The sequence below is a fragment of the Leucoraja erinacea genome, chromosome 6 (genome assembly GCF_028641065.1).
Source record: "Leucoraja erinacea ecotype New England chromosome 6, Leri_hhj_1, whole genome shotgun sequence".
NCBI lineage: Eukaryota > Metazoa > Chordata > Chondrichthyes > Rajiformes > Rajidae > Leucoraja > Leucoraja erinaceus.
In genome coordinates, this window is record NC_073382.1 from 13,262,818 (window position 1) to 13,278,825 (window position 16,008).

At 48.4% G+C, this 16,008-nt stretch overlaps 1 protein-coding gene across 3 annotated transcripts in view; it reads right to left on the reverse strand.

The window, feature by feature from the left end:
- si:ch73-390b10.2 (Golgi pH regulator) overlaps positions 1-11,263 on the reverse strand; it is a 63,572-nt gene extending 52,309 nt beyond the window's left edge. Inside the window, exons 1-3 of one of the 3 annotated variants that reach the window (XM_055636643.1) lie at positions 11,161-11,263; positions 6,760-6,819; positions 598-701 (exon numbers count right to left, since the gene is read on the reverse strand). In XM_055636643.1, the coding sequence (XP_055492618.1) occupies positions 598-701; positions 6,760-6,819; positions 11,161-11,202 (206 nt within the window). In that variant the 5' untranslated portion in view covers positions 11,203-11,263. Of the gene's footprint in view, positions 1-597; positions 702-6,759; positions 6,820-8,748; positions 8,945-11,160 lie in introns of those variants that run through there. The other 2 variants (XM_055636644.1, XM_055636645.1) reach the window with 2 other exon arrangements.
- Between the last annotated feature and the right edge of the window lie 4,745 nt (positions 11,264-16,008).

Consider the following 16,008-nt stretch of genomic DNA (forward strand, 5'->3'; position numbering starts at 1 on the left):
AAAATATGGGGTAGGCCATTTAGGACTGAGATGAGGAAAAACATTTTTAGAGAGTTGTGATATACTCTGCCACAGAAGTCAGTGGAGGCCAATTCACTGGATGTATTCAAGAGAGAGTTAGATTTAGCTCTTCGGGCTAAAGGAATTAAGGGATACGGGGGGAAAAGCAGGGGTACTGATTTTAAACGGTTGAATGATGGTGCTGACTCGCAGGCCGAATGGCCTACTCTTGCACCTATTTTTCTATGTTTCTATGGTCATTTCCAATTTATAGAAAATTGAGTTTACTGAGTTCTCACGAACAGAACCCTTCTGTAGCATGGATATCATCCCTGTACACTTCAAAGTAACTTAATCAACAAATTGCCTCGGGTTACCCTAAAAACTGAAGCAAAACATTTTTCGATGTAAATAAAAGTGAGGTAAAATGTATCTTTTTGCATTGTTGTGCTTGAGATGTAACCAGAATACAATTAATTCCAAATCAAGTCTTTAAGGAATTCTGCTATCCTTTGTGTACAACTCAACTCTAAAAGGATGTTCTTGAGCAGACTGGGAGGTTTAAACCTATGCAATTACAATAAAGGATACACTCACCTGCTATTTAAAAGACCCAGAATCTCAAAGATGATGAGTTCAAACATAGTGCAGGAGAAAGCAAACATCACTGAGAAAACTATTTGGACAACATACTGTCGGACCTACAACAAAAAAGAGAGTTGGCATTATAGGAATACCTATAATGGAATACATTATATATAATAAGGAATGCCGCTGCATTTTGAAGAGAGCACTGAATCAGATGTGGAAAAAAAGGCATTCACAATAAATTGAGGTGGTGTAGAGGTCCATGCGTTATGTAAATACTCCTTTTAATAATGAACCTATACAGCCCTGTCGCTCACGTGCGCATCAAGTTAATATTTAATTAATACCGTGCCGTCGATCGTGAGCACACACGAGTCAAACACCAACCTCCAAATCCTTTGTTCTCTAAACCCACGACAGCCTGCCCCCCTGACCGCGCGATTGGTCGGCCCAGATCATGCCCGGTCTACACGAGAGTTCGAGCCCGACCAACAAAGGCTCGACACCAAAATGGCTCAGCCCACCACATGACCCTCGGAGGTGCGTCAGCATGGTCGGTTCCTGATGTCCATGTGCCACTGGGATGAAGACCCCTGGGACTATAAGCGGGGCGCTGTTCACCAGCTCGGCCGAAGAAATTGCCAGGTCCTCCTTCGGGACAGTGCTTCCCATCGGGAGGCACTGCAAGTCAGCTACCTCGCCCGCAGCGTGTCTGTTATTTCAACTTTTATTTGTTTTTTTAGTATGTCCAAATGTTTGTTTTAATGTCTCTCGGCATCTTATGTGGGGGGTAGGGGGAAACCGTTTTTCAGTCATCTTACCTCGACGGAGTTGCAACTTTTTTCCATGTCGTTTCTTCGCCCCCCCCCTCGCCTGACAGCTTGGAGTGGCCTTTCCCAGAGTCGGGACCAGAGCTTCAGCAGCAGGCGCAGCGTGGACTTTCCACCGCGGAGCGGGGCAATCCCTTGCCGGGGATCGCCAGAAAGGTGTGCTCTGATCGCTGGCCTGGTGACTTTGGCATCGTGGAGCCATGGTCTGCGGAGCTTCTAGCCGTGAGCGTGGTGCGGTCTTACCATCCAGAGCCTGGGATCCCATGCCAGGGGTCGCCACTAGAAGAGCTCCGACCACCGGCCAGTGGCCAATAACATCCTGAAGCCGCGGTCTCTGGTAAGGAAGTGGCCGATTTGGGAATTCCAAGCCGCAAGTGTGTTCGATCTGTCCCGTCGTCGGAGTTTCGATCATCCCGACGAGGGGGCTTGTACATGGGGCCGTCCGTGGCGGCGACCACGAGTGAACAAAGGAGGAAGATTGACTGAATTGTATTGCCTTCCATCACAGTGAAGAATGATGTGGTGGATGTTTAGGTTAAATTCTATTGTGTATTGAGTGTTCTTTTTAATTGTATGGCTGCTTGGTAATTCGTTTCACTGTACCTTAATTGGTGCATGTGACAAATAAATTTGAACCTTGAACCTTGAACCTCGCGTATGCCCAGCAGGACCCACGGCAACTCATCCATCCGGTCTGGGCCTGTGAGCCGGGCCTTTAGGTGCTGGTGAAAACGCTCCACTAGGCTGTTTGCTTGCGGGTGGTAGACCGTAGTGCTGTTCAGATGAGTATCAAGCAGATAATTGACCACAACTCGGAGGTGACCCGCGCACCTGTCAGAGGGGATGTCCACCAACGCACCAAAGCGGGCGATCCAGTGGACAGTGAGGGCACGTGCACACGTGGAAGTGGAGGTATCCAAGAGCGGGACGGCTTCCGGCCATCTCGGTCCACGATGGTGAAAAGATGGTTGACACCTCTGGATGGGGGCAGCGTCCAACGATGTGGTCGAAACGCCGGTGTTACAGGGCGAAATTCTGCAGCGGTACCTTGATGTGTTGCTGAATCTTTGAGGGTTGACAGGGGATGCTCGCCCTGGCCCAGTTGCCGACCTGTTTGAGCAACCCGTGCCACATGAATTTGGCTGCCATCCGTGCCGTTGTTGGCCGGATGGAAGGGTGAGTCAAATCATGAACCATGTTGAAAATCCGGCGGCGCAAGGCTGCGGGGATGATGGGTCATGGCCATCCGCTAGACACGTCGCAAAGGAGCGTGGTGTCAGTGGGCTCTAATCGCACATCCTCCAACAACAGGCCTGAGATGGCGGTACGGTAGGCGAGCATCTCCTCATCCTCTCGCTGTGGGGCCAAACCGTGGATGGCATTGATGGCGGTATGAGACAACGCAGCTGTGACCTGGTTGTTCATAGAGGGAGTACAGAGAAGGTTCACCAGACTGATTCCTGGGATGTCAGGACTTTCATATGAAGAAAGACTGGATAGACTCGGCTTGTACTCGCTAGAATTCAGAAGATTGAGGGGGGATCTTATAGAAACTTACAAAATTATTAAGGGGTTGGACAGGCTAGATGCAGGAAGATTATTCCCGATGTTGGGGAAGTCCAGAACTAGGGGTCACAGTTTAAGGAGAAGAGGGAAGTCTTTTAGGACTGAGATGAGAAAAACATTTTTTACACAGAGAGTGGCGAATCTCTGGAATTCTCTGCCACGGAAGGTAGTTGAGGCCAGTTCATTGGCTATATTTAAGAGGGAGTTAGATGTGGACCTTGTGGCTAAAGGGATCAGGGGGTATGGAGAGAAGGCAGGTACAGGATACTGAGTTTGATGATCAGCCATGATCATATTGAATGGTGGTGCAGGCTCGAAGGGCCGAATGGCCTACTCCTGCACCTATTTTCTATGTTCTATGTCTATGTTTCTATGTTCTTGCCTGCGATGCGCTGGACGCAAGTCGTGTACTCGAAGATGTCGGCCAAGTGGCACTGCTGCTGGGATGACCAGGAATCAGACACCTTAGCAAAGGCAAACGTGAGTGGCTTGTGGTAGGTGAAAGCTGTGAAACCCGTGCCCTCAAGGAAGGAGTGAAAATGCCGGATGGCCAGGTAGGGCGCAAGGAGTTCCCGGTTGAAAGCGCTGTATTTCTGCTTGAGAGGGGGGGGGGGTCAGATGACGACTGAAAAAATGCGAGGGGCTGCCAGCTTCCATTGATCAGTTGTTCCTGCGCTCCGCCGATGGCCGTGCTAGATGCGTCCACCCTGAGAGCTGTTGGTGCGTTGGCCCGTGGATGTACCATCTTTGTTGCCTTTGCCGGTGCCTCTTTGGCGTTGTTGAAAGCGGTCGTGGCTGCGTCGTCCCAAACAAGCTCTCTCGGCATGTTGGCCAGGGCCTTAAACAGCGTTTGCATGATCCTGGCGGCTGCTGGCATGAAACAGTGATATTTTACCATGCCGACAAACTCTTGGAATCCCTTCACTGTAGAGGGTTTTGAAAACTGGCGAATGGCCTCGATCTTGGTCGGGAGCGGAACCGCACTGTGCTGGTTAATGTGGTGGTCGAGGAAACTGATGGAAGGGAGGCCAAACTAACACTGGGCAAGGTTAATGGCCAGGCCATGCACTTTGAGCCGCTGGCAGAGCAGCCGGAGGTGTGCACGGTGTTCCTGGCCAGAGCGGCTGGCAACGAGGATGTCGTCGAGGTCAATGAACACGAAGTCCAGCCCGCGGCACACCGTGTCCATGAGCTGTTGGAGAGCCTGGGCGGCGTTCTTGAGGCCGAAAGGCATCCATAGAAACTCAAAAATGGGGTGATGAGAGTCGTCTTGGGGATGTCGTCTGGGTGGACAGGAATATGATGGTAGCCACGTATCAGGACGATTTGGGAAAAAACCTTGGCGCTGTCCAGATTGGCCGTGATGTCCTGGATGTGAGGGACAGTATATCGGTCAGTAGTTGTGACGTCGTTGAGATGGCGGTAGTCCCCACAGGGTCTCCAGCTTTGGGGACCATGTGAAGTGGAGATGCTCACAGGCTGTCTGAGCAGCGCACTATGCCCATTTCCTCCATCCTGCGGAACTCATCTTTGGCCAGTTGGGGGGGACAGCCTGTCGGGGGGACAGCCTGCGTGCGCGTGCATGGAGTCACGGTCCGGTGGTGGGGATATGGTGCTTCACCCTATTCTTGGTATGGCCGTTGTGAACTGTGAGGTTAGTCGGCGAAACCGGCCAAGATCCAGGCATACTCATTGTCGGAGAAGGTCACCGAGCCAAGATGTGGCGCAGTCAATTCTGCGTGGCTCAAGGCGATCGACTCGAACATCTCAGAATTGACGAGACGTTGTCCTGTCACATCGATCAGCAGGGAGTGCACCAGGAGGAAATCGGCACCCAGTAGCGGTTGGGAGAGGTCGGCGATAGTAAAGGGCCAATTGAAGTGATAGGCGTTGAAGGTGAGTGGGATTGTGCGGACCCCGTACGTCTTGATGTTGCCGCCATTGGCTGCGGCCAGAGAAGGTCCCCTCTTTCCGGAACGAGTGTTGGCCTCCGATGGGGGCAAAATACTGACCTCTGCTCCCGTGTCCACGAGAAAATGCCGCCCCGAATGACGGTCCCAGGTACAGAGGAGGCGATGTTTCTGGCAGTAGCCACTACTGGCGTCCGGCCGAGGCCGAGGCATGGCTGGCCTCATTGCCATGTGTGCCTTCGGGGGTCGGTGAAATTGTCGTCCGCGAGGAGCAGGCGGATGTCATCAGGCATATGCTCGAGGAAAACCTGGTCGAACAGTAGGCATCCATGTGTCCATCCATCAAGGTGAGCATTTCATCCATAAGCACGGACGGCTTGCGGACACCTAGACCATCCATGTGCAGGTGTTTGGCTGCCCTGTTGCGGCTGCTGAGACCGAAAGTGTGCAAGAAGAGTGTTTTGAGGCCCTTGTACTTGCTGTCGGCTGGTGGCTGGCGAAGGTAATCGATTAGGCGCCCGGCAGTGTCCTGGTCCAGCGCACTGACCATGTAGTAGCATTTGGTGGCATCGGCAGTGATCTGGCGAATGAGGAACTGGGCTTCAGCCTGTTCAAACCACACGTGGGGCTGTGATGTCCAGGAAGTGGGCAGTTTGATCGAAACTGTGTTTTGCTGATCTGGGTTGTCGGCTGCAAACATGATAAAATCCAAAATAGGCCGTTTTGGATCATCGGGGTCACCACTGTAGAGGTTCGTGCATTGTGTAAACATTCCGTTTAATAATTAACCGATACAGCCCTGTCGCTCACGCACACATCAAGTTAATATTTAACTATACCATGCCATCGCTCGTGAGCACACACGAGTTAAACTCCAACCGCCAAATCCTTTGTTCTCTAACCCCACGAGGGCCCGCCCCCATGACTGCATGATTGGTTGGCCCAGATCACGCCTGGTCCACGCAAGAGTTCGAGCCTGACCAACAACGGTTCGATACCAAAATGGCTCAGACTGTCACAGTGGCTAACAAAGAACTAAGGAAATGAGCATCATGCTTTCGTCAGAATCATACAGCATGGAAACAGTTTGTTCAGCCCAATTTGTCCATGGAGATCAAGATGCCCCATCTATGCTTGTCCCATCAGCTCACATTTGGTCCATATCCCTCTGAACCTTTCCTATCCATGTACCTGTCCAAATGTCTTTTAAATGTTATTATACCACCTACCTCAACTACATCCTCTGGCAGCTCATTCCATACACCAACCACCCTCTGTGTGAAAATGTTGCCCCTTAGGTACCTGTTAAATCTTTCCCTACTCAGCTTAAACCTATGTCCCCTACTCTGAGTAAATGACTGGATTCACCCCATTTGTCCCCTCATGATCTTGTACCCCCTCATAAGAATATTCCTCAGCATCCAACTCTCCAAGGACTAAAGTCCTAATCTGCCCAACCTGTTTATAAAACCAATGTCCTCGAGTACTGGCACCATCCACGTATTTCATCTCTGCACATTTTCCAGCTTAACGACCTGGTATAAAGTCATTATGCCCATCGGTTGCGAGCCTTTAATCTTCACATTGTTCTCCTGCACTTTCATAGCCAGCAACTCTGGAGAACATGGATAGGTAATGCTTTGGGTCAAAATCCTTCTTCAGATTGATTTTATATGTTCATTATACCAAGCTCTCTGTGTGGTCAATGGTCATTATACATAGCTCTCTGTGTCCGCCACATGTGGTTTAACCGAGGTAACCGATGTCTACAGCTGTCCACGGAGCTGTGCTTGTGGCCAAACCAAGATACGTGCAGTTCAGTACTATCTACAGCTCAGTGTGAATTTTAGTGTTGGGGAATTTACCTCATAGTCCTTGAATAACTTCCGCATGAAGAAAAGCCATCCGAAGCCAAAGAAAAGTACCTGGTGAGGAAAAAAATATTTAAATATCCGATTACAATGGAGCACCAAAATAGTTCGACAATTGTATATACTGTATTGTTTAGCAAAGGCAAATGGCTCAAGACGCATTACAGGTGTTATATCCAAACAATATTTAGGACCAGAATGAATGGGCATGGGAATGTTAGGACAGGTGACCAACAGCTTAGTCAATGAAGACAGCAGATGCCTGCAGATGCTGGAATCTGGAGCACAAGAACTGAACCAAGAAATCACCAGCTCAAGCAGCATTTATGAAAGCATGGAGATCGTCGACATTTCAGGTTGAGGCCCTGTTTCCGGACTGAATGTAAAGGAAGAATGGCCAGTATATAAAAGTGAGAGAGAATGGTGAGACAGAGTCTGGTAAGTGATGTGAACCCAAATAATTGAGGGATCAAATGCAGATAGAACCAGGTTGGAGAAGGAAATAAAAAAGGTGAAGGAAAATAGATATTGAGTGGGCTGGTGGGAATGGAAAAATAACATTAAGGGATGTTGATTGTCTGAAATTGGTAAATGTAATGTTTATATCATTGGGTTGTGAGCCACCCTAGTGGATGCATAAGGCACCGTTCTCCCAGTTTGCCCTTGGCCTCACCGTGGCAGTGGAGAAGACGGAGGACAGTCGGGAAGGGGAGTTGAAATGACATACAACGTGGTGCTCAAGATGGCGGATGTAGACAGAGTGTAAATGCAATGCAGAACAGTCACCTAGTCTATGCTTGGTCGCACCAATATAGAGGAGGCCACACAGAGAGTGGTGAATCTCCGGAACCACACAGAGAGTGGTGAATCTCTGGAACTCTCTGCCACAGAAGATAGTTGACGCCAGTTCATTGGCTATATTTAAGAGGGAGTTAGATGTGGCCCTTGTGGCTAAAGGGATCGGGGGTATGGAGAGAAGGCAGGTATGGGATACTGAGTTGGATGATCAGCCATGGTCATATTGAATGGCGGTGCAGGCTCGAAGGGCCGAATGGCCTACTCCTGCACCTATTCTCTATGTATCTACGTATCTATGTTAGCATTGAATGCTATGGATGAGGTTTGGGGGTGGAGAGTGGAGGATCATCCTGAAGGAGGGAGAGATACAAACAGAGAATCCAGGACATGGTTTGGGCTAGGATAGAAGTTGCAAATTTGAATGCGATTAGTGTCCAGAGGGCGAAAAGATACAGATCTGCCTTGAGTACACTGGAATGTAATTAATCAATGCCATTCTCCTGGGTATCTGTGAAAACCACGCAAAATCAATAACTTACATTTATGCTTTTAATACATAAAAACATTCTCATTAGGAACAGACTAAACATTTGATCAATTATGCAGGTTTAATTACTGAGATAAATGACAAAGACAGAAATAAATTTGTGTGAATTGTAGAATTTTGGTCCTTGTGGTGCTGTAGCCAAGCTCACTGATACAGGAACTACTGCGCCCAGCTATTACGCATCAGGAATCATGAACATTTATGGAACAAGAGCAAGCCACTTTAGCCTTGCAGTCAACAGAACAAACTAAGTTAATTCCACTTCCTGGCACCCAACGTATTGTTTTTACCAACCTCATCTACTGTATCTGGTGAGGGCTCCTATATCGGCAAGACCAAGCACAAACTGGGTGATTGTTTCACCGACGCTCAGTCTGCCTTGGGCTACGCGATCTCCCAGTTGACAAACCTTTTAACTCCCCTTCCCATACTGACTTGGGCCTCCTCCGCTGTCAGTGCAAATTACAGGAACAACACCTCATATTTTGCTTTGGCAGCTTACAACCCAGTGGTATGAACATTGAATTCTCGCATTTCAATTAACTCCTGCATTTCTTACCCCCCCCCCTCCCAGACACTAGACATCCTACTAATTCCATTGCTCGCATCCTTGTATCCCTGTCGTTAGCACATCTTACCCAGCCAACAATGGGCCATTATGGACTCCATCCTTTCTGTTGTCATCTGGTGCCGGCTCTGTTTCCTTTGGCCTTCTCTATCTTTCAGTCTGAAGAAAGGTTCCGATCCGAAGAGTTACCTAGTTCTTTTCTGCAGAGATGCTGCCTGACCCACTGAGTTACTCCAGCATTTTATGTCTATCTATAGCTTTTTGCAAACAGAAATGCAATCATCTGTTTCTGTGATGTTAATTGGTTGGGGACATTGGTGATGACACCTCGTGGAGAAAGCAGTAGAGTTACAAGATTTTTAAAAATATCTTTCTTGTTAGCAGAACACACAGAAACTTGGTTTAACTTCATTTTCAAGACATCTCTGACAGAGTGACACTCCTTTAATGATGCACAGGTGTCACCCTAGCTTCAGGCCTCAAGTCAAAGTTTGGCAAGTCTGAGACTGGTAACAAGATAAATGGTAATTTTGTTTGATCTGATGATACAATTCCAGCAGCTATACAGGGCTTTTGCTTAACTTTCTTTCCCTGTAGAGTGACAGAGAGAGAGAGAAAGATAGAGAGGGGGCCCGCACAGAATTAAACGATAGATGTCCCAGGTGCTTGCCAAGCCGGGCAAAATGACATGGCTTTTAGGTAGCCTGGCGGGACTGTGGGTTGCCATTGGCAACTGGGCAACCGCTAATTCCGAGCCCTGCTATACCCTTTTACTTGGGGAAAAGTAGAGTACTAGCAATCCCGCAATGGATTTGTAACGTCAATAAAGAAGAGCACCTGCTGAAATGTACTCCTCAAGGTATGCCTACTTTGAAGTGTTCCACTGCTGAAATGTACTGTTGGGTCACTCTGCTTTTGCCTATTAAAGTTGAGGGGATCAACAGCAGACATACCAATGAGTTTCAGTTTAGTTTATTGTCACATGTACTGAAATACAGTGAAAAGCTTTTATTGCGTGCTAACCAGTCAGCAGAAAAACAAAACATGATTACAAATTAGCCATTTAGTGTATAGATACATGATAAGGGAATAATGTTAAGTGCAAGGTAAAGCCAGCAAAGTCTGATCAAGGGTAGTCCGAGGGCCACCAATGAAAGTAGATGGGGAGATTTACAATGAACCTCAGTGGCAACCTTTTCACATGGAGAGCTGGGTATGAGCTGCCAGAGTCTGATAGGAAGACTAATTATACAAAATCTGATTGATATAATTCCAGAAAATGAACTATTTTACTCAGGGAAAAGTAGAGTGCTGGAATGAGCTGCCAGGGGAAATGGTAAAGGCAAGTACAATTACAAAGTTTAAAAAGTACACGGATAGGAAAACTTTAGAGGGAAGATAGACACAAAATACTGGACTAACTCAGTCGGACAGGTAGCATCTCCCATTACTTCTCCTCAGAGATGGTGCCTATTTCGCATTTTGTGTCTACCTTCAGTGTCAACCAGCATCTACAGTTCATACGCAAAGTTTAGAGGGATCTGGGTCAAACGCGGGCAAATGGGACGAACTTAGAAACATAGAAAATAGGTGCAGGAGTAGGCCATTCGGCCCTTCGAGCCTGCACCGCCATTCAATATGATCATGGCTGATCATCCAACTCAGTATCCTGTACCTGCCTTCTCTCCATACCCCCTGATCCCTTTAGCCACAAGGAGCACATCTAACTCCCTCTTAAATATAGTCAATGAACTGGCCTCAACTACCTTCTGCGGGAGAGAATTCCAGAGATTCACCACTCTCTGTGTGAAAAATGTTTTCCTCATCTCGGTCCTAAAAGATTTCCCCCTTATCCTTAAACTGTGACCCCTTGTTCTGGACTTTCCCAACATCGGGAACAATCTTCCTGCATCTAGCCTGTCCAACTCCTTAAGAACTTAGGAAGGCATCTGTGTCGGCATGAACGAGGGGGCGAAGGGACTGTTTATGTGCTATGCGAGTCGCATTGTGACTCCGTGAACCATGCTTGAATGATTTCTCCAGGTTCCCAACATAGGAAGAGAGTGTGGGTACACAAAAATGCTGGGGAAACTCAGCGGGTGCAGCAGCATCTATGGAGCGAAGGGAATAGGCAACGTTTCGGCCCGAAACCCTTCTTCAGCCTGAGTCTTCGGGCCCGAAACGTTGCCTATTTCCTTCGCTCCATAGATGCTGCTGCACCCGCTGAGTTCCTCCAGCATTTTTGTGTACCTTCCATTTTCCAGCATCTGCAGTTCCTTCTTGAACAGTAGGAGGAGAGTGCGCCGGCAATCACAGGCCTGGTTACCCAGCGGTGGCGGGTCAGGGGGGGAGGCGGTAGAATGGGGCCGAGTGGCCGAGGATGGCGCTGACAAGATGCACGCAGGGTGTGAGCCTCGGCACAGGGCACTGGGGGAAGCGGCAGCGCCGGCCTTGCTCTGGGCCTGCGGTCCCAGCTACTGACCTGCGAGGAGAACATGATGACGGAGTCCACAACAAACGACATGACGACCTCCCGCTCCCGCACGCGTCATCACCCCGCGACCGCGTGACGCGGCGCGACGCGACACAGGGCCAGAGGAAACCATGGCAACCGAAGATCCTACAGCTCGCTCACTGGACGACAAAGCCGTAGTAGTGTCATGGGTAATCGCCAGCGCCATTGCAGTAACCGGTTTCGGCCCGAAACGTTGCCTATTTCATAGAAACATAGAAATTAGGTGGCAGTCCAGTAGGCCACATCGGCCCTTCGAGCCTGCACCACCATTCAATATGATCATGGCTGATCATCCAACTCAGTATCCCGTACCTGCCTTCTCTCCATACCCCCTGATTCCCCTTAGCCACAAGGGCCACATCTAACTCCCTCTTAAATATAGCCAATGAACTGGCCTCAACTACCCTCTGTGCAGAGAGTTCCAGAGATTCACCACTCTCTGCGTGAAAAAAAGTTCTTCTCATCTCAGTTTTAAAGGATTTCCCCTTTATCCTTAAGCTGTGACCCCTTGTCCTGGACTTCCCTAACATCGGGAACAATCTTCCTGCATCTAGCCTGTCCAACCCCTTAAGAATTTTGTAAGTTTCTATAAGATCCCCTCTCAATCTTCTAAATTCTAGAGAGTATAAACCAAGTCTATCCAGTCTTTCTTCATAAGACAGTCCTGACATCCCAGGAATCCTGGTGAACCGTCTCTGCACTCCCTCTATGGCAATAATGTCCTTCCTCAGATTTGGAGACCAAAACTGTACGCAATACTCCAGATGTGGTCTCACCAAGACCCTGTACAACTGCAGTAGAACCTCTCAGCTCCTATACTGCAATCCTTTTGCAATGAAAGCTAACATACCATTCGCTTTCTTTACTGCCTGCTGCACCTGCATGCCTACCTTCAATGACTGGTGTACCATGACACCCAGGTCTCGCTGCATCTCCCCCTTTCCCAATCGGCCACCATTTCCTTCGCTCCATAGATGCTGCTGCACCCGCTGAGTTTCTCCAGCATTTTTGTGTACCTTCGTCTCTACTAGTATCTTTGCTTTGGTCATGGCGTCTTCATACACAAATCATCTTTTTGTTTCTCAGCTGCAGGGTGATCATTTTGACATTCCTGCCTAGTCCTCCTTATTAACTGTGAACATACAAAATACAATACAATACGGTTTTATTCATCACATTGCACGTAAAGTGCAAGTGAAATGAATTTGTGAAAAGAAAAATATTGCCATTAGGAAGGGGCTCCAGAAAATCTTGCACCCACTCAATCCCCCCCTCCCCTCCCCCTCCGACACGGACACAGAACGATCGCCTTTTTTTGTTAAACATCTATTTCCTTCGGATGTTTTTTTTAATTTCCTCCTTACCATAACCATACTTTGTTCATAACTGCCAAGACCCGTTTGATGTCATCCTTCGCCCTGCTCCTGGTCTCGGCCCGCACCGATCTGCCGGACATGCTGTGTGTGTGTTTGTTTGTTTGTTTGGCGGAGTCTGAGGGGAGAAGCGCCGGCACCAAGAGCGAGCGAACATGCGGACAGACGGACGAAAGTAACGATCATAGAGCGGAATAGGTGACATTTCAGGTCGAGAACCATCTTCAGACTGACAGTCAAGGGAAAGGGAAACGGGAGATATAGGCATATCTTCCATTCATTTGTCCTTAGTACCGTCTATATCTCTTGTTCCTCTTTCCCCTGACTCAATCTGAAGAAGGGTCTCAACCCGACATGTCACCTATTGCAGGGGAAATAGCGGGGGACCGCGGGTCAAAGGAGTTGGAGGAATTGAGTGAAATCCAGGTTAGCCGGGAAGTGGTGTTGGGTAAATTGAATGGATTAAAGGCTGATAAATCCCCAGGGCCAGATAGGCTGCATCCCAGAGTACTGAAGGAAGTAGCTCCAGAAATAGTGGATGCATTAGTAATAATCTTTCAAAACTCTTTAGATTCTGGAGTAGTTCCTGAAGATTGGCGGGTAGCAAACGTAACCCCACTTTTTAAGAAGGGAGGGAGAGAGAAAATGGGGAATTACAGACCAGTTAGTCTAACATCGGTAGTGGGGAAACTGCTAGAGTCAGTTATTAAAGATGGGATAGCAGCACATTTGGAAAGTGGTGAAATCATTGGACAAAGTCAGCATGGATTTATGAAAGGTAAATCATGTCTGACGAATCTTATAGAATTTTTTGAGGATGTAACTAGTAGCGTGGAATAGGGGAGAACCAGTGGATGTGGTGTATCTGGACTTCCAGAAGGCTTTCGACAAGGTTCCACATAAAAAATTAGTATACAAACTTAAAGCACAAGGCATTGGGGGTTCAGTATTGATGTGGATAGAGAACTGGCTGGCAAACAGGAAGCAAAGAGTAGGAGTAAACGGGTCCTTTTCACAATGGCAGGCAGTGACTAGTGGGGTACCCCAAGGCTCAGTACTGGGACCCCAGCTATTTACAATATATATTAATGATCTGGATGAGGGAATTGAAGGCAATATCTCCCAGTTTGCGGATGACACTAAGCTGGGGGGCAGTGTTAGCTGTGAGGAGGATGCTAGGAGACTGCAGGGTGACTTGGATAGGCTGGGTGAGTGGGCAAATGTTTGGCTGATGCAGTATAATGTGGATAAATGTGAGGTTATCCATTTTGGTGGCAAAAACGGGGAAGCTGACTATTATCTAAATGGTGGCCGATTGGGAAAGGGGGAGATGCAGCGAGACCTGGGTGTCATGGTACACCAGTCATTGAAGGTAGGCATGCAGGTGCAGCAGGCAGTAAAGAAAGCGAATGGTATGTTAGCTTTCATTGCAAAAGGATTTGAGTATAGGAGCAGAGAGGTTCTACTGCAGTTGTACAGGGTCTTGGTGAGACCACACCTGGAGTATTGCGTACAGTTCTGGTCTCCAAATCTGAGGAAGGACATCATTGCCATAGAGGGAGTGCAGAGAAGGTTCACCAGACTGATTCCTGGGATGTCAGGACTGTCTTATGAAGAAAGACTGGATAGACTTGGTTTATACTCTCTAGAATTTAGAAGATTGAGAGGGGATCTTATAGAAACTTACAAAATTCTTAAGGGGTTGGACAAGCTAGATGCAGGAAGATTGTTCCCGATGTTAGGGAAGTCCAGGACAAGGGGTCACTGCTTAAGGATAAAGGGGAAATCCTTTAAAACCGAGATGAGAAGAACTTTTTTCACCAGAGAGTGGTGAATCTCTGGAACTCTCGGCAACAGAGGGTAGTCGAGGCCAGTTCATTGGCTATATTTAAGAGGTATTTAGATGTGGCCCTTGTGGCTAAAGGGATCAGGGGGTATGGAGAGAAGGCAGGGATGGGATACTGTGTTGGATGATCAGCCATGATCATATTAATGGCGGTGCAGGCTCGAAGGGCCGAATGGCCTACTCCTGCACCTAATTTCTATGTTTCTATGTTTCTATTCCACGCTCATGATCGTTGCTTTCGTCCGTCTGGCCGCTCGCCCTTGGATTAAGTAGCGCAGGATAAAGCTGCGACTTCATGCACAGGATGTGTTTGGGAGAGAGAGAAATCCCGACACTTGCACATCTCCGTTTATTCCCCCTTCACAGGAATGTTGCATTTATTTGGTAGGTCAAACACAGTTTTCTAAAAACAAAGTATCTGAAGAAGGGCCTCGGCCCTAAACATCACCCATTCCTTCTCTCCAGAGATGCTGCCTGTCCCGCTGAGTTACTCCAGCATGTTGTCTACTTTCTTTCTAAAAACAAACACTGGTCCCGCAATGTTTTAAAACACACAAAAAAAAATTACGTTTTTTGCAGCATTCGGGTGCCCCCCTCCACCCATCCAGGGAAATGAAAGTGTTTTTTTTTGTAGTAATGGAGGGAGGAGAGTGAAATCGCTCATTAACGGGTCATGGCGGCTATCAAGAAAGTCAACCCGAAATATCACCTTCTCTCCAGAGATGCTGCCTGATAGGCTGAGTTACTCCAGCCTTTTGTGTATGTCTTCGGTTTAAACCAGAATCTGCAGTTCCTCCCTGTACAAGGTATGTGTCGTTTTAACTGAAAGCATAACTGAAATCAGGTTGGGTCAAAGATAGGGCCAGATTACTGAAATGTGGGACGTTGCGCTCCGTTGCGTACTACACGTCAGTCCATTGGATTTTGCAGGAGTAGTCTATCTTGCTCCGCTATAGGATCTTTGATGGCAACTGGAGAGGGAGTCTGGGGGAAAACTGAGACGGATGATGACAGAGGAAGATTGGGGGTGATTGAGGGAGTGGGAGAGTGACTAATTGATTGAGGGAACGGGTCTTCTTCTTGCGTATGGAGAGCACAGCCTAAAGTTGTAGGACAACTTGTTCTATTTGATCTTATTTGATTGTGCACGCCAGGTTGATTGCATTTGTTGGATCAGTTGCAATCTCCCACCCCAGGGAACGGGTGAGGGATGTTAGTCTCATAGTGGACAGGTGAAGCCGGGGAAGGAGAGGGGTGAATGAGGGAGGGGAGAAGGTGGAGAGGGGAAGGGAGGGGGTGAATGAGGGAGGGGAGGGGTGAATGAGGGAGAGGAGAAGGTGGAGAGGGGGTGGATGAGGGGGAAGGGGTGAATAAGGGAGGGAAGGGAAGGGGTGCAAGGGATAGAGAGGGCTGGGGGGTGAATGGGGGGGGGGGGGGGGGGGGGGGGTGAATGAGGGGAGGGGGATGGTGAATTACAGAATGGGGATGGATGAAGGAGCGAGAGGGTGAATGAGGGAAGTTTGGGGTAGGGGTGAATGAGAGCAGGGGAGTGATAGGGTCTGAATGAGGGGAGGGAGGTGAATGAGGGAAGGGAGG